At 33.8% G+C, this 19,491-nt stretch overlaps 1 protein-coding gene across 1 annotated transcript in view; it reads left to right on the top strand.

Annotated features, from left to right (window-relative positions):
- The first annotated feature begins 882 nt into the window (after positions 1 to 882).
- The window catches only part of LOC119085360 (ski oncogene), a 46,664-nt gene continuing 28,055 nt past the window's right edge, over positions 883 to 19,491 (top strand). The window contains exon 1 of the mRNA XM_037195738.1: positions 883 to 3,251. Coding sequence (XP_037051633.1) covers positions 2,379 to 3,251 — 873 coding nt within the window. The 5' untranslated portion in view covers positions 883 to 2,378. The remainder of the gene's footprint in view (positions 3,252 to 19,491) is intronic.

Below are 19,491 nucleotides of genomic sequence, written 5' to 3'. Positions count from 1 at the left end.
ACGGAAGAAAAAGCTGTGTTGTTGAAGTTTACAATAAGCTCCGTGGTCAACGGTTAAAGGTTTGAAAATGATAGTCTCACACCCTTCGAGCTGAAATTGATTTTAAACCTTCATACAATTTTGGGCACCATATCAAAGGAGTCCGTGGTACTAGATTTAGTGAGGTCCTTCATATAGAGTGTTTAAAGAGAATGTCAAAAAAAGTGTTCCCCACTCGAACTCAGTTAAATTAACATTGTACAAATTCTGACATATCACCCAACGAATCCAATTGTTTAATTTTGTTTTTTCTCTCTTTTTCGATCTTTTAACACTCTATTGAGCCTGTTGTGCTGGACGTACATTCATCGTAAAATTACTAATGTCAGAGCTCTAATATTTTTTTGTGAACCAACTTCACTGCTATGACATTTCATGGATATTTACCAGAGTGAAGTTATTTCACCTAAGAATAAAGCGCAAAGAATGAAGTGGAAGTACTAAAATAAATGTGGCGACTATACAGGCCAACCGAGGTTTCCAATTGGATCTTTGAATTTTGCGTAATCAGCAGAATTACATCCAGTCTCTTACTTAATTTACTAGTTTGAATAATGCATTTCTCTAAAAGATCGAATTAGCTTATCTCCTATATTTGTCCTCGCTTCAATAACAAATGAATACGAAAAAAAAAATGGTTAACATCAATTTCTTCAATGAACTTCGCACAGAATTGTAAATATTTTGTCATAAAAAAAAATCGTGATATCTGACGCGATTCCAGGAAAAAAACACAATTCCAAATGTAAATAAGAAATTGTGTGCATACTCTGTTCAGACGGTCATGATTGTTTTGTCATGATTTGCTATCTTGCTCTGTCTCGACTGTCTCAAATTCAATGAGTAACGACACGCCGCTGTCTACAGTCTACAGGGGCTAGACAGTTTTAATTTATTCAAAGGAAACATTGCATACGAAGAACAATCTGTGTGTGGAAAATAGTGTTTCGATTGGAAAATTAACGACCCATTTCGATCGGAAAATGGTTGACCATTCGATATTAGTGGAAAATCAGTGAACAAAACGAATAGTTTATCGTAAAAGCAAGCATGTAACACCGTTTTCGAATAGAAAAAAATTGCAACAATTTTGACGCAATCTTATAATTTCATACGGAAAATTGTGTGCTTCAGTGTTTGTGTGTGTGCGAAGAGAGCTCGGTCGTACATTGTCGGCGGAACATCGGTTCGGCTTTGTGTCGTCTCTCCAAGTTTTATATTAATAAATTTTTTTTTTGTTATAAAATCCGAAAATATCTTGCATGTATGCGGGCAAAATATATACAACTCGAATCGGAATGAGATATCGTAGTGCATGTGTTTGTATGGCAGAGATGGTAAGGTTAGCAAATTTCAACAGACATTTACAGACATTTATTCAGTGAGTGGTGTCGTAAAAGAGCACAACACAAAGAGTTTGAGGCTTTACAAAAAAAAGAAAAAGAAAAAAAAAAAACTAAAATGGTGTATTATTACCAGTGAGTGTTTTGTCTATTGAAATTAATTGAGAATCATTTGCGATAGACATATATATGTATCAACCGCTGGACACACGGTGAGACGAAAGAAAAGATCGAAACAATTACAAAAATTAAAGATTCTGGGTAAATAAAAAAAATTAATATTTCGAATTAAAAAAGTTGCGTAAGTAGTGCGAGACAAGTTAGTGCCAAGAAAATTTAAATCGGCTTGCACCCAGAATAGTTTATTATACAGTTAATATATACACACATCCACCAGTCAGTGTTTTAAAATGAATATAATAAAATTGTTCCAATATTTCGGTGTGCTGCAGTGATTTTATAATTTTGAATATTTTTCGGGAACAAGTGTCCTGAGCTCTCCGATGATAATTCAAAACGTGAATTAAATTATTTATATGTAACATGAAAGATATGTGTATATATATCGGGGCCCAGCAAAGAAGAATCAATGTGCAAAGTGGATTAAAGTGTTTTTAACAAGTTAAATAAACTTGATCAGAGAAGTGAAATAAATGCTTCAATAAAAATTCTTAAATAGAAAGAAAAGAAAGAATTTATTTTGAAGAGCCATTGCACCAACACAATATAGCCACACATACAGTACTCGCAGTTCTATACTATTATGACAATATGGCATTAGTTTCAAAACTGAATGTTTTAGCGAATTGTTGTTCCGAAAATATTAAAGATTTATTGCATAGTCTCAGTAAATTAATAAGTTAAATTTAGCAATTGACGAAATAGTTTAATATTTAGATTAGTTAAATGACGGTTTGTTTGTGACTATTAAAGCTTTAATTGTGTAATTTTGTCAATAAAACTTAAAGAGTGAAGCCGATAAAAATATTTAATGTTATGAAAATGACGGAGTTTGTGACACCGCAACTTCGTACAGTATTGAAGACCTATCAAGACACAGCGACAAAAAGCCTACAGGGACCGGGATTACTGTCGTTGGTCCATCCGCTGAAAAAAGAAGTCGTATCGCCCGACTTGAACGATGAACCGCTGGTAACGCTGCCACCCATGCCGCCGGAAATACCGCAACCAATTCTATCGGCTGCAGACACAGGACGCGGTGTCTTATACGAAACGGTATTGGAGGGGAAACCGATCGGTTGCTTTCTGCTGGGCGGCGAGATGCGTTTATGCATACCGCAAATACTGAACAATGTTTTGACCAATTTTTCACTAGAACAAATCAACGGCATTTTTGACAAGCAACGAATCTTCTGTTCGCAATGTACACCCGAACAATTGAATCAATTCAAAGCGGCGAAAATTCTACCAGAAGATGTGAATACGTCCGGTTTGATAACGCGTACCAATGCGGAACGCTTGTGCAGTGCACTGTTGCATCGGCCGGAGAGACGTTTCATTCAGAAAGATGCGTTATCGTTTCGCGTTTATCACCGGTGTTTCGGCAAATGTGAAGGCATTTGTACGCCCGAATTGTACATACCAAATGAACCGGCGTGTATTGAATGTTTAGAGTGTCGCGGTCTGTTCTCACCGCAGAAATTTGTGTGCCATGTTCATCGACAGGAAAATAGTACGCTGCACTGGGGCTTCGATTCAAACAATTGGCGCGCCTATCTGCATGTTAGCTACGACGAGGAGGCACGCGAAGAATATTCGAAAGTGTTGGATAAGCTTCGCGATCGACAGCTGCAAGATCCGATTGGTCATTTGAATTCACAACGGGATGTTTGTACAATTAAACGAAAGGTGAGTCCATTATTCTTACTCTTAAATCAATTACTCGACCTCCGAAAGTTCGTCAGTCGTTACAGTTTTAACTTTGCAATAGCACAACGTATAGAATTCATTGCTTTTTGCCTTATTTTATACGTAATAACCATTTCATGTTCTTAAGCGTATATAGTTGAGACGACGTTCATCGTTCAACTAATTACGTGGCGTTGAACTGTATACCCTTCGCAAAATTGGGGGGTGGTACTTTTCTAACGAAATTGTCAATGACAAAAGATCAAACTCATAAAAACTGAAATAAAATTCTTGTACATAGGGTGGCATATCAGTAAAATGTTCGGATTCATTACACAGGGATAGAGTCGAATTTGTAACTAGCAAGAGAATGGTGACAAGCTTATTGCCAAAACTAAGAGCAATTGTGTTGTGGAGTCACACAATAGGAGTTTCTATATTCGAAGAATGTATCGGTAACGTTAGGAAAAATGAGATATCCTTACATAGTCTGTATTTTTGAGCAGGGATTATTTTGGAGGACTTTAATTCTGATTAAAACAATTTTTCGGAATTTTTTAAGAGTTTTTCGGAGTTTTCAGAATTTTTCGGAGTTTTCCTATTGTGTGACCTCTTAACACAAACACAATCTGAAAAATTTTGAAGGAATTCCAGAAACAAATTTCAAAATTTATTCGGAATTTTTCAGAACTTTTGAGAGGAGCTAACTCTTTAGCAAATGTAGGTTCTTTCAATTGTAATAACCGATGTGACTGTCTGTATTTGAATTCCATGAACATTTCGGACGGAGAAGACTTTTAATGTAATGCATGTGGGGTCTCAAAGAATCGTGTGATTGCTTTAAAAGCAGTTCAGTGCCATGTTCCAAACTCTTCATATTGTTTTAGGAAAATGCATTTGTTTGATCTCGATGTACATTGGTGTATAAATGATATTTGGCCCACACATTCACACATCTAATACTGTACACTGAGCAACCATTTTTTTATTTCTCACCATAGCTCACTACACTGTGGCTTCATCTCCTCTATATAATATCGTCGAATCCAATGCCGTCGAAAATGAAAAGAGAAAAACCCAAACGCTTTATGTTTCAACATAACCTAAACGAACAATTTTTTTTATAGCATCGCGTATGGCAGAACTATAAAAAAAAAATATTCTAATTAAAGTATAAAGAATTTTAGTTTTTCTATTTTTAATCTGTCTGGTGTTTTATTTTGAAATATAAAAATATAACTTTCAGACACACGATTAAAATTATTTTGACTGTGTGTCACGGAAAAGTTTCAGTGGGTGGCGTTTTTCACATTTTTTTTCTTTTTTTCATTCTTGTTGTTTTGGGAATTTTCGAATGTGTTTTCTTTTTTCCTTCTGTTCTTCGTTACTCAAAAAATCCCTACAAAAACGATTTTTTTTGTGTGTGTGAAACATTCAATGGAATTTTAACATTTATCACAAAATTTCAGTGGAATAATTAAAATGTGAAATAATATCGGGTCCATAAATATGTCTCTTTCGGTAGTAAAAATGTGCATATATGAGTCGAAATTTATTTTCGCGTCGTAGAAGTGGCAGTAAAAGTCACACATTAAAATTATGGAAAGAAACTCGATTAATCTTTTTGTAAATAATTTACCGAGTATGCGAACCGAGTTTTGGAACAATGTGATGTTTTGTGACGTTTCAAGTAGAGTAGAATGTGGTGCGCTGTTGAGTTGACTGGTATTTTAGCGTAGCATTAAAAACGACTATTGGTAGAATCTCGATAGCTTTTTTTTGTAAAAAACTAAAAATACAGACAGAGTTCGTCGATAATTTTAGGAAATTAGCAAGGAACTTCGCTAAGATTATATTTATAATAATCATTTCTATCGTTGCTATCGATAACAGATGATTTTTGAAAGAATAATTATTTCCTCACCGAGCTTTTAGAGGAGTCTTGAATTTTCCGATCAATTTTTGGGTAATTGAACTTACTGTTAGTACCGAATAAGTTGACCTCCTTGATTTAGAACGAATGGTTTTAGATAATAAATTATCTCTGCAATTTCAAATTATTAAAGGTACTCTTGGTTGCACATTTTCTCAGAACATTTGTTGTAGTTTATGAAAGCTAACTTATATCGAGTTTCAGGAAAAGACGTATTTAGACGTAGAGGGAAAAGCAATTTATCGATCCTTATACGATATCAATCAATTATTTTTGAGTTTCGTGATTGTTATCAAACATTCCCATCTATCAGTAAAACTGAATGTACCAACCATGAATCTGCAGAGAAAAAACCTTCACGTAATTGTAATTTTCCCTTACTCCTAGTGCAACGAATAGTGCTCTGCCTCCAAGTGCTCCGAATGGTGCTCTGCCTCCAAGTGCTCCGAATGGTGCTCTGACTCCTAGTGCTTCGAATGGTGCTCTGACTCCTAGTGCTTCGAATGGTGCTCTGACTCCTAGTGCATCGAATGTTGCTCTGACTCCTAGTGCATCGAATGGTGCTCTGACTCCTAGTGCACTGAAAAAAAAACTAGAGCTTTGTTTAGGGCTCCGAACTGATTAATAATATCTAAAATGGCAAAAGTACATTCAAATTTTATTAAAGCTTCATTCAACTGCAATGTGTCCTATAGGAGACGGATAACCCATTCCTTGAATTTACGAAATGATACGAACAGAGTTGACTAATTTAATTAGATTTATGACTCCAGAACAATGACCGTACATTCAACGAATACAATGGCCGTATATTCAACGGTAAATAAGCCAAATGTACGTTCTTTTTCCATCAACAAAATGTAGCTCTGAATTCTTTATTTTCATTCTAAAGACAACAACAACAACAAAATTTACTGAAACTGCGAAAAATAATCATCTTATTTTCATGCTCAGTATAACAACCAGCATGTTTGTGTGTAAATGTTATAAATACGGTAGGCATAATTTATTTTAAAATTATTAGAATATCAGACAACGTCTTTTGTTGTGGCTGTTTCAATCTGCGGTAAACCAAAACAATAAACCAAGGACATTATAGTTATATTCAAATCGCATACAGATATTGTTGATAGATAGATATATGGCGATGCGATACATTGGTTTGCATAGATATTTTTTTCTCCTCTGAATAAAAGTATTATTATTGAAAATCACCAGTGTATACTTACTCATGCAACGAGAATAATAAAGAAAAACTATTTAGAATATATGCAGTGAGTAAAAAAAAAATTGTGTAAAAATGTGCATAATAAATAGTTTTTATTGCAATTTTTTTTACATAAAGCAAAATATACAATTTGTGCAATTTAGAAATACCGTGATATGTTCTACATGGAGAATAATAATTCTACTCGGCTGCGAGCTGTATGGGGCTACCTTGAGCGCGATAGTATTAAATTTTTTATTAATGGGGGGAATTTTTTTGGTGCCGTTCTCGCATATGTTCTGCATAAAATGCCTGCATTCATTGAATGGTAATATGGTAAATGGACTCAAAAATTTAATCTGCAAGTCCAATTTGAAATTCATTCAATAAATGTTTAAGTAATGACTGACATTCGGTTGCGACTGAAAAGCACAGAAAAAAAGAGGAACTGTTAGTGTCCTGTGGAGAGAGAGAGTTACATAATTTTTAATTGGAATTTGTTTGCAAATATTTTTTATTTCACACTTTAACAGGACTTTTTATTGAGAAATTTAATTCCGAAAAAACTGAAAAGATTGAGAATAGTTTTGAAAAATTCCCTAATAAAAAGCCCTGGTCTTTAAAGTAAATGCTAGGCCACGGTTAAAAAAGCAGTACAATTCGCGACGAAATTGCAATTCTATGAAACACTGATGAACACCTAAGCCCTGCTGTAAATAGACTGTGAATGCCTATAACCGCCGCCGAAACGGAACACTAATATATTTACTCAAAATGTGACTGCTGAAATCATCTCGACAGAGAAACAATGTACTAATTACTATCATTAAAATAACAAACCTGAAATAAATCAAGCAGCATTTCAGACAGAAATACTTTCGAGAGACTAAAAGTCTGCTATTTCAGATTTATGCATGTGACTAATTTAGATAGCGTAGGTAAATGATGTTCTAATTAAGAATTTGGTTACAGTCCAAATGTTTTTTTCTTTTTTATATATACATAAAACGCATTTTTGATTGTGATAACAAAAGTCTCTGACCTTTCGGTGATGTTATGTGAACATGCTAGTGTTTGCAGTTCAGTAATATTAAAGAAAAATCTCACGTTTTTCGATTAACAACAGAGATTTCATAGAATTACATTCAATGTCTGTGAATTACTGGTGATTGTTACTACAAACAAACTTCGTCAATTACATCCAGGGTCAATTATATAGATCATTTTTCACGAACGCTTAAACTATTATTTTTTGTTTAAAATTTCATTTTTCATATATGCAGTGTGATTAACCCTATTGTAACCACTCAAAGAGCCGTAGTGACGTTTTATTTTATTGACGCTTTGTCTGATGACAGTTCGAGAAATAAAATGTTAATTTGCTCCCTTCTTGTGTTAACAGTGAAGAAAATAGAAATTTTCTCCCAAAGTGTCACTTTTGACAGTTTGTTTTGAAAAATTGTTTAACAAATTGATGGTTTTGTTTCGTGGAGAAAAACGGTCCTCGCTCCGCTCTTGTTGGAATTTCCTAAAATCGAAGAAAGAGCGGAGTTTTGCCAGAGCGAAGCGAGGACAGCGATTCGGACGAGTTGGAATTACCTATTTTCTTACCTCGGCAAACAAATAACTATTTCCGTGACAACATTTCCCCATTATTCATATTTCGCTTTGTGTAGCGAAACACTTCTTCATTGTACCAATTAAATACAATAAAAACTTCTTAACTCAACTGACCTCGGACTCCAATGCTGCATGTTGTGAATGTGTGTCCCATCAGAAAGTTTGTTGCTGGCATCGAAGGACGTAATCGTTTGAACGAAGGGGTTGTCGAGTGGCTTTTGAACATTGATTTGAATCTCTGATTTTTATTTTTGTTCATAATCTACCAAAATATCAATCTCTGTCAATTTATCGATTATTACATTGATTTATAAATTCCATTTCATTCTCCATTTACTTCCGAAATCAGGCTAAAAGACTCATCGCACCAACTTATATTCCCATTTAATCGTATTATTTGTTATGTCTATTTGAAATGATTAATTGTTTAAAAATAAAACAAGCAGCGCACATTGTATATATACTCTTGTATGTACGGTGAATACAATGTTATAATCTGAACCGAGAACCGATAAAAGCTCTTCTATATATTTGTTTTGTATTGAGAAGTCGAAGCACATTCTTATGTTTCCAGAGCTCAGACGATTTGATTTTATTTTGTCGAAAAATTGAAGCGATATACGATATATCGTACCAATAAAATGGTATATAATGTGCTTCATTGCATTTTATATACCTATAATGTACGTCGTTATGTACATTCTCTTTCTCTCTCTATCTCTATTTCTCTCCCGTCGCTACTTGAAGTAGCACAGTTTGTTGTAAATTGCACAATTAAAATTAATTTCAAAGAATGAAAAAAAACAAATTATAATCGTATCAACGGCGACATTGGCTGACACCCTCCCCGTAGCACTCCTAGTGTCGGGCCAAAACAAAAAAAAAGCAATCGCAAAAATGTTGTGTGTATTTGGGCGTACGTGAAATTATTCGACCTTGTTCACAATGTTATCATGCTAAATAAATGAAAATAAAAATGTAAACATCTACAACCGTCTAGTCAAGTGTACGCTAAAACGTATAATATTCATTATGTGGAGCTCTCGTCTATGGTATAGTAGATTAGTTTTGAAAATGATAATTATTTGTTGAACGAATTTACGTTTTGCGATAAATCATCTCATGTTGGCTTGTATACTGATAATGGAAATTTATTTCGCAATATTTTGTTTTTTGCATTTATCGGCTCAACACTTCATCCTGTAATCGAAGGGACGATTTCCGGTAATATGTCTAGTGTCGACAAAAGTATATATTTAGTCATGGCACCGATTGAACTGTCTCAAGCAACTGATTAAGGTCTAGGGGTTGTTGGGTAAACGCAACTCATCCGTGAAAATAATCGTGCTTAACATGTACCGATGTTACAAGTATTCTTTACAAGTACATATTCACCCTGCCTTTAGTCTGTATATAATGTACAATAGGTATCACATAAAAGGGTTGTTTTACAACCATCGTTAATTGACGTTGTATGTCCTCTACGATATTATTCATAATTCCATACAATAATTACATTGTCAGTTACTTTGTCTCATTAAGAATTTTATGCAAATGCAAGTATATTCACAAACAGATCCTTGCATAAATAAAACTTTTTACGTTTCGACTTTCAAAGTTTAATGTGGGAAATGATAATGCCTTATTGTGTGAAAGAATTCAATTGTTATATTTTGTTTAATCTATATCTGCGCGACATTGATAGTAGATAATGAAATGTGTTATCTATTTACTGGGAACGCTACTATCTAGCAACTATATTACGTGCTATGTAGCTCAGATCATGTGAATGCTGAATAGTAGATAAAAAAAGTTCAGATACTTCCATATTTTACTTCCGTATTTTACACCCAAATATGCCATTATATAGCTTTATATAGCCAGTATATAGCTCTATATAGCCAGTATATAGCTTTATATAGCCAGTATATAGCTCTATATAGCCAGTATATAGCTCTATATAGCCAGTATATAGCTCTATATAGCCAGTATATAGCTCTATATAGCCAGTATATAGCTCTATATAGCCAGTATATAGCTCTATATAGCCAGTATATAGCTCTATATAGCCAGTATATAGCTCTATATAGCCAGTATATAGCTCTATATAGCCAGTATATAGCTCTATATAGCCAGTATATAGCTCTATATAGCCAGTATATAGCTCTATATAGCCAGTATATAGCTCTATATAGCCAGTATATAGCTCTATATAGCCAGTATATAGCTCTATATAGCCAGTATATAGCTATATATAGCCAGTATATAGCTATATATAGCCAGTATATAGCTCTATATAGCCAGTATATAGCTCTATATAGCCAGTATATAGCTCTTTATAGCCAGTATATATATGTATACATCTGTATATATCTCAATATAGATAAGCCTCAAACACACCTAACACTTCATTCTTAACGGCAGCTTTGTAAATATCATTTTTACTAAAATCCAATCCGGCCTTTTTGACAGAGCACTGAAGACAGTACCACCGATTTACGGCCTTTCAAACAAACGAAAATCATGAAAATTGGACAAAATTTACTCGGGACCTCTCTGTTCGGTCGAGAAGCCCGATATACGCTGACTATAAGTGACCCAGCTCACGATTTGGTGTACTCAATCAATGAAAGTCTAGAACAGGTAGAGGATTTTCAAAATCGATTGCATTTTCCTCAAGTTACAGTGTTTACAAGCAGACAGATTTTTTTCGCTCTTTTGGCATCTTTGAGCAGTCACACAAGGTTTATCCTTACTCAGGGATGATTCGGCGTGTCACTAACGTAAGAGTAAACCTATAAGACTTACGTACTTTTTACGAGTCTCACAAAATTTTCAGTGCCTCAAGCTTTTCGTCGATGCAGTAAAATGACGACGTTCGATTTGACTAAACTTAAAAATTTGAAGTTGGATAAGTTAGATCTTCATAAATAGTAAGTTTAATACAGAGCTGACGATGATTTTTCAATCTTTTCAAAAAATATTTCTCAAGGATTTCTCAAAAATAGTCCCTCGTTCTTAGTCTTTATTTTACAAGATCTTTGCTGCATTTAATAGTAATTTGTATGTTGTTTTTCCAACGTCGAAATCACATTTTAGATCTGCAACCGATCGCATTCGATGCATACGATGTACAGGTACACACGTGGCACGGTATAAATACTAGCAGTCAACAATTAACTAGCCTTGAGACTTTTCTATATAAGACAATTACAGCCTTGCATCAGATCAAGATTAATAATCACAAGCGCGATAGCACAGGCAATATTTTCTTCATTCAATAAGCAGTTGCTTTACAGCAACAAAATTCTCTAATAAAATGATCGGAATTAGAATAAACTGCGTAAAACGAATGTTGTGTCGAGAAAGTTTAACAGAAAACTTAATTACACTTTTTCACAATAAAAATAACTTTAAAAAACTAAATAGAAAAAAGAAAGAAAATATTGTGACTATATCATCAATGTGATTCCGAGAAAAGTTATTTATCAAAACCGTCCGTACGGTTATATTAATTCCGATGTGTGTGTGTGTTTTATTTGCGTGAACCCGCGGGATGAATAATTATTCCATTTTCAATGCCTTAAAACGTATTTTCTAATACACACTTTAATGTGGTTGCAAACGAGATATGTGTGTAAAATGCAACAAACTTAATCGCTACGAAAATATATTACGCAATCTTTGATACAATAATAATAATAAATGAAACTGATGGTTGTCTATATGACGCCTTTAATTATCTTCGCTGTTTTTTTATTATTATGTTCTATTACATTATATAGCTACCTACCTACCGTTACACAAAGACAAGATCCATCCATAAATTATGTATGAGAGTCGGTTCTGTTGAACCCCAGATGTAAAGCACTCTGCAACGTTCTGGGCGATGATAGTCAGTTTAGATTTCGCTTAAGTTTTTGATATATTTTTGGAGTTCATCTACGCGAAAAAGAGTCGTTGCTAAAAACGATTTTTGTGTTTTTGTTCGGAGGTCTTTGTCTTTAGTAAACCTTTCAATCTTTCAATAATTTTATTTTTCATGAGCAATGGACAGCTTAAAAATTCGATAACATCAAAAAAAAATTACAAATGCAATGTGGTTGTGGTGTTGAATTGGCCACCATTTTTTCTTTGTTCTTTTTTCATAATAAACTCAAGTTTTTTTAAAAGTTTATATTACGTATGAAGTACACATTTTGTGTATACCTACATTATAGTCTAATAGAGTATATAATATCGCGTTAGAGTACAAGTATATGTCCTATTTTATAATCTGTTCAAATTAGCTATATGCATGCACGCTGTTTGTTTGTAATGAAAATGCCGGGGTCAAATAAGGTCAATTGGTCTCTTTTATGTATATATTTATACACTTGCACACACCATATCACCGTTTTGAAGTTTTTGAAGACGAAATTTTAAGCATAGTAATACACAAATACAAATGATTGTGTATAGTCAAGAGAGCATCTTTTTCAGGTTCTTTCTTTGTTCATTTATTTTTTTCGTTCTGTCTTTTTTTTCGTTACCATCTACTTATTGGATTTTGTGACAATAAAAGGCAACGTCGACGTCACAGTGAAATTATTGGACGGATTTGTCGTACGAAATTTGGCTTGACGATAGGACGAAAATCAGAATTGCTTTCAACTTAAAAAGTTGAAAAGTTTTATTTGAACAAAAATTGTTAGATGAGCTGGAATCCAAGGGAGTAAAACCCTTATAGATAAAGGAAAACTCCACGAGTCACGAAATCATGGAAAACCACTTAACCGCACGTGTTTTTCTCTGATCGTACTTACGAAATTTTAGATTGTTTGCATAGAATTTGAATTTGTACCGTGACCAGGGCCTTTTTTTGGGACTTTTATTACCGAATCATTATTAAAAAGCTCCGAAGAATTATTTTAAAAAAATTCAGAGAGTTTTTCGGAATTTTTTCCCAAACCAATCACTGATCGGCAATCAGTTCATTCCTCCCTATCTTATCTGACGGAATTTCTGGATATCCCTTATTAGCAGACTTAATCCACTGCTGATCATTTAATTTTGTCATTGTTAATCAGATGGCAAGCCATTTACTATACTTACGAACTCGTTCCTCTGTTTAATTACATCTTCAATTCTTTGTAAAATTTTGCTTTTATTGTAATGGAATGCTCACGACCAGACAATAAATATTTATTTACAATCCGGGATTACGCCATCATTCTACTTAAATGATATTTTCTTAACGGCTTATTTCCATTGTATGCTGGTGGAAACAGTAGACATGATTCTGAACGGGCAGCAATTTTCTAGACTGCATTCAGAATCAATAAAAAAATAATGTCGAGAAGAGAACAATAAATCCATTAAAGATCGAATGTAAACATTGTTGACCCCAAAACGGTTACATTTTTTTCTCTCGTTTCCTAAGCTGTTCAATTCCATACATTTGTGTATACGAGGTACGTAACATCGGGTACAACCCTGCATTTAGAGTTGTGATGAGCAAGAAGTTTTTTTTATTGTTTTTACTATTCAACCGACACACAAATGGCGCAAAGCCAAAGTATTTTTGAAAATTTATTTACGTGTTTTCAAAAGTTTTTTTTTTATATTCATATCGTTCAGTTGGTGTGTGTGGTTGTTGTTTTTCATATAATATACATTTTCATAATTTCAAACGTTGACACAATGTCCGCGTGTACACATATTAATAGTTTGAATGTACAATTTATAATATCGGTACAAGAATTTTTCGAACGTGTACGGTTTTTTGGCGCATATTGTGTACTGATACTATAAATACTCGAACTGTAGCTAATTTTATAATAATTTTTTTGTTATTAAAAATTCCAACATTTTTAGATAGTTGGTTGAGATGAAGATGAAATGAGTACATTTGGCACGCATCTACGTCATTTTTTTATAATATTTTGCTGAGCCATTTTTACAGTTTTAAGTTGCTCATTAATAATTGATTTTAGAATTTTCTTATTATTTAACTAAATTTTTCAATTTTACTGAAAAAGAAATGCAACAAAGAAGAATTGATTGGAGTTTTAGTACTCTAACTTAGAGTCTCTAAGCCAGTGAAGAGTATGTATGTACCTATCATGCTGTATGTTGTTCAATAGACTGTTTTATACTTTCGATGTTTTGTTTTTGAAAACTTCAGGATTTCGAGATTTTCTTCTTAGTTGTTGGTCTTTGATTAGATTTCTATTCAACAGAATGTTCGATTCAAACGCCACCGAACGAAGTTTCTTAGGAGTCATAGAATTTGGTTATCAACAGACAACTATTCTTTTAAATTCGGTTAACCATCTGTTATCGACACCAACGTCAATAAAATAAACGACGAGCTCTGGTTAATGTTCTCTTATTTAGAAAAATGTCTGTTGCTACAATTGAAGTAGACGATTTTGTATCGTACAACGTACATGGAAATACTTTAAACAAGAGAAGCAATACATCTGCTCATTATATCGCTAGAACGTCTAGTAACGAATAGAATAGTTACATTTACTGGCACAAATTGAAACCCTATTTAACCTGTTACAGACGGCTGTCATCTGTTATCGACAACGACAGTAACAATAAACGACAAGCTCTGACTAAAGAGGTCTTATATAGCGAAAAGCATGTTCAAAACAAATGAAGTAAAAGATTTCTGAGATCAATCTCTGAAAATCTTCGATCAAATGAAGTAATAGACCAGATAGTAAAACTGTTAATATGCTTTCCGTCTGTGACAGGTTAATCATTTAACTAATATTCTCGACGCAGTTCGGTTAATGTTTCGTTTCATACATTTTGTATTCGACTCTTTGAGACAAGTCTATTCAAAAAACCAGTAAAATCACGTAATTTTTCAACCTTTTACACACATCGAGGGTGTTACCATTATACACATTTTAAATTCTTTCTTGGAAATATGTGGAGTGCCGAAGGTAAATCCTACATTTCCATTCCTCAAAACAATAAATTTCCCAGCAACAACGTACTGTGCTTGCAAAAATCGACACAACAAAGCACTTCTAAGGGCGGAAGTAATAACGCATTTACACATCATAAGCGCGCATAGTATCTCCTCCGTTTTAGTACAATATTAGTGCATTACGTACCAATGGGATAAATGTAGGAAATAGTACTTCTTGAATTGAAACGTAGGTTTGTAAACACACACAAGAAGCCATTTTCATCATTTGTTCCATTATTGACAAGAAAGGCAAAAATGTAATGATTTTGTTCTGAAAATGTATGGTGCCCACGCTTTTGTATAGCCTCTTACCAATTAGCAAGTGCGTACTTTGTGAATGGCTAATTATTTTTTCCCCGCGTTTTTTTTAGTAAAATCTTTTACTTCATTTGATTTAACATTCAGTTTGTTATGAGAATGTGATCTTTATCGAAAATGATATGAATATTCGTTTCTCTTTGTCCATTCTGTTTTCTCCCAATTTACAATAACCAGTACAGTTCTATCTCATCTTCAGCGACAAGATCATCAACCCGAAAAAAATATATTCATTTTTTAATGCAATTGACACATGATTTCCATTATAATGAAAATACCGTAATGTAATTGAAAAAAAAGGGAACATAAAACGATAGCAGAATATTATGCATGGTAAACACTAAGAAGCGAGTGCTTTATTACCAGTATTACCAGACTCGTCTTGATCATATCGTGACTTGAATCGCCCACATTTTTCTTTACATCACACGTTTTTGTTATTGTATTTACATTACGCACAAACAACTTCTTCATTTTTTTTTATTATCAAGTGTTTCGATGATTGAATGTCCAATTCTGTGTACATGAACCGAAAATGTGTGAATAAGCAATTTTCATTTTATGAAATTTTGATATTACACAATTTTTCATCCAATTGAGAATCAATGATCGATAGATGTATGTATGTGTGTCCTATGCTCTTCCATTTAAACGATTTTTATTCATGAAAATTTACAAATGATCAAATAGAAAAACGTGAAATAAATTAAGGATATCACGGGGGGATTATTTACGTTCGTCTAAATAATACGCAATAATTCACGAGCTCTGTTCAACAATGACATCATGCCATTGATTCAGAAAGAGTTTAAATAGAGCGATTCCCGAGATTATTATTTAGGGGGAAGTAGTTCGATTTACCGATTAACCGTGTATGTGTCTACGAATTCAACGAGTCGACAGCTCCACACACTGTACGATTCATTCATAGCCTACAGATTTTGAATAAATTTCAAACACGAAAGTGGTATATAAATTACGAAATGTTGTTCAATGTTTATTTTTTTGTTTACTTTGTTTTGACGCATTACGCGAAATAGGCCAACACGATTACATTAGATAGGAGAGCTGGTGTGTGTTATATAAGTATTTTTTTCTGAAATAAAAAGTGTTTATAACTTCTATGGAATGGGACGTGAAAGAACCGACATGTTTTAATGTTTATCGACAGTTTACACTTTTGAAAATTTAATTCTGAAATGGGACATTAAAATTGCATATGTGCCGTTGTTCATACAAATGGAGTGTGTGGTAACATCTACGTAGTATATATCTAATCCAGACTCATCCAGTTGTTACTGCGTAATTAACACAGCTGCAGATTTCTTTTATTTCTTTGCTGCATGTAGTTCAGTACTTCGCTGTACTTCAACTACCGGTAAAAAGCTTGTTGTATGGAAAGTGTACAACAAGAATACACTCACACTCATGTGGATTATCCACTTTACTTACTCTTGGCAAAAGTCTTTTTTTTGTATTTTTCGAGGTAAAATTAAGACTGAATAATTGAAGACATGAGAGATGTGATGTTGTTCCGAAACAAAATGAGTGTTGAATTATTATGAATGATAAGTTATTGCCCAAAAGTTGCAAAGCACAAAAAAGTTTTCTTGATGATTTTTCTTGTACCCCAGTGAGAACTTGTTCGCCATATTTTTCGTTAAGTGTTGTTGTGTTGTTACAGGGAGCAAGCTTTCAATTTTGCTTTAAGCAATTTTCTCTTAAGTATAACGAAACGTACAACATAGTACTTTTTAGACGAGCGTTTGGTGAATTTAATTTTTTTTTAGATTAATGACACCTTAAGGACATATCTAGAGATGGGGTGTTTGAATGGAGAGGGAGCCAATTTAATTTTTTTCTTTCTTGAATTGAGATGTCTGAATCTACTGAATTTATGCTTACCACACACGAGACACGTTTTGGTCCTAGTTTTCTATTCAAAATCGCGATTGTGGCAACTGCCAATGAAAACTAAGAGGAAAATCTCACTCAGATTAGTGAAATGTCTAAATTCAGCCCAATCACACATTGTGAGACAATATTTTTACTTGGGGGGGATCTCTTAAAGGATCGTTCATAAAGTATGTCACGCGTGCGAATGAAATGTAAGATAGGTAAGGTAGGTAAGATAGGTAGATAGGTACGATAGGATTTGATAGAAAGCGATAGGGATAGTCGTCACGCGTGACCTACTTTATGAATAACGCCTAAACAATAACTGAGGGGCTCAGAAAACTACACATGAAGCAAAAGGACAAATTCTGGCTCAATTTCAGTTTCGGTGTTAAACGACTTAAGTTCGCTAATTTAAGTCTAACTGGCCCATTCGTCGAATAATTCGAATCTATTTAAACGAATCGACAGTACGTTAAACTACCAATCGACCATCACAGAGCGAAGAAAGGTATCCAATCAAAATCATCCAAGTTTTACCTCAAATAAAAAGCAACACCAAACATCGACAAAGGATGTACGTACATATACGTACATGTGTATCCAACGATCTCCCGTGAACGTCTTGATTACTATAAAAGTATGTAATTTTGAGAAAAGTGCAAATATTCATTACTTCCTTTGAAATGTCTGAAGGCACGCTATAATTAAATTGACCACAAGTGAAGAGAAATTACATTGTCAATATTGACAGTCTATTTAATTCTCGCGTTCACATGTTTTAACACGAATAATATGTGCTTTCGATTTATGTTTTGCGATTTTATTTGCTATCTGCAATTTCCTGCGAACTTCGGTGCGTCGTTAATGCAGCAGTTCTATTAACAACTGTTTTATGCGATGCTTTGGGTATAACAGCGGTAATATGCTGTTATTGTATGCACATTTTTCTAATAAGTGAAGATTATTGTGTCAATTATTTTTAGTAAATGGCTCTTGATCTTTTGCGCCAACTGTGCATTGCACTGGTTTTCGATATCTGACAGTGAATGATCAGATCATTATTCACATGAAATAAATGCGATTCAACACCCAATTACCTTTGGAAGTCTTCTACTCGTAGTTTCATTTCCACAATTTGCGAAAAAGGTTTTCTATGGTTTCGTTACACATTCAAGACGCAAAATTGGGTATACCGTCACATTCGCATCAAATCTAACAAATGAAAATACACAAAAGTTGTCGGGCCGGGGGGAAACCGAATTTAAGATATGAGAAAAAAACGAAATATTTTTTTTGTTCTTCGCAAAACATCTACAAACGCACCATGAATCATTGCCAATAAAACATTCAAATGAATGCCAAAAACGATGTCAGACGTTGAAGCCACCCGGATATTTCATACATAAAAAGTCGTAAAAACTTCTGTATTACTGTGATACTGTTAAGGGATGGAATCACTTAAAATGACATCTTAATTGTCTCTATCTTATGTTTCCGAAAAATATAACATTGCTTTGTATCAAAACACAACCGTCCCATATACATTGTATGAAATGCCTATCTCTGAATGGATATATATTCTTTACATGCCATTTAACATCAACGCATTTTCTCCATACGATTTTTGCCATTCCCTCCAGCCTTCCAAACGCTTTATAGATGTTATACATATACAATTTTAATATTATACTCTACCCTTCTTATGTTGTCTGTTTAAATCATCTATTCAATATCTCATTCCATCCATCTTCGTACAGTCTGCACATTCGAAGCCCTACACCAAAAAAAAAAAATCTAAAATATTAATTCAAGGCAGACTAGGTCTGGGAATTTCGTTGCTATCAACTTGTATAAGATATACATCGTTGGCGGTTTTCCATCTTCTATCAGACTCTTTACGACGACAAAGCCACCCTCCGATTATTTCTGTTGTTATACGAACGAAATTATATTTGCTTCGTCTATGTATACCTCAGTTGATACTGGTTCTGTGACTGTATTGTATAGTTGGACGGATATATTTTACATCACCAAAGATGATTATTTCGTATGTATATAAACGGTACCAAATCGGTTCGAATACCATTGGGTTGCCCTAAAATGGCACTATGTATACGCCTGAGACTAGGCTATTCGAACAATTATTTTGGATTGTGTTAAACACAAAAAGAAAATTGTTTCCAACCGAAAATAGGTCAATTTAAAGCCTGCAAAAAGACAGCAACATTTTTTTTAGGTTATTTGTTTCTATCCATTGTCATCTCAGCCACACAACAACATACAGAACTAAGTA

The sequence above is a fragment of the Bradysia coprophila genome, unplaced genomic scaffold (genome assembly GCF_014529535.1).
Source record: "Bradysia coprophila strain Holo2 unplaced genomic scaffold, BU_Bcop_v1 contig_94, whole genome shotgun sequence".
In the NCBI taxonomy this organism is placed as follows: domain Eukaryota; kingdom Metazoa; phylum Arthropoda; class Insecta; order Diptera; family Sciaridae; genus Bradysia; species Bradysia coprophila.
Note: the sequence above shows the minus strand (reverse complement) of the source record. Positions and strands in the feature narration are given on the sequence as shown.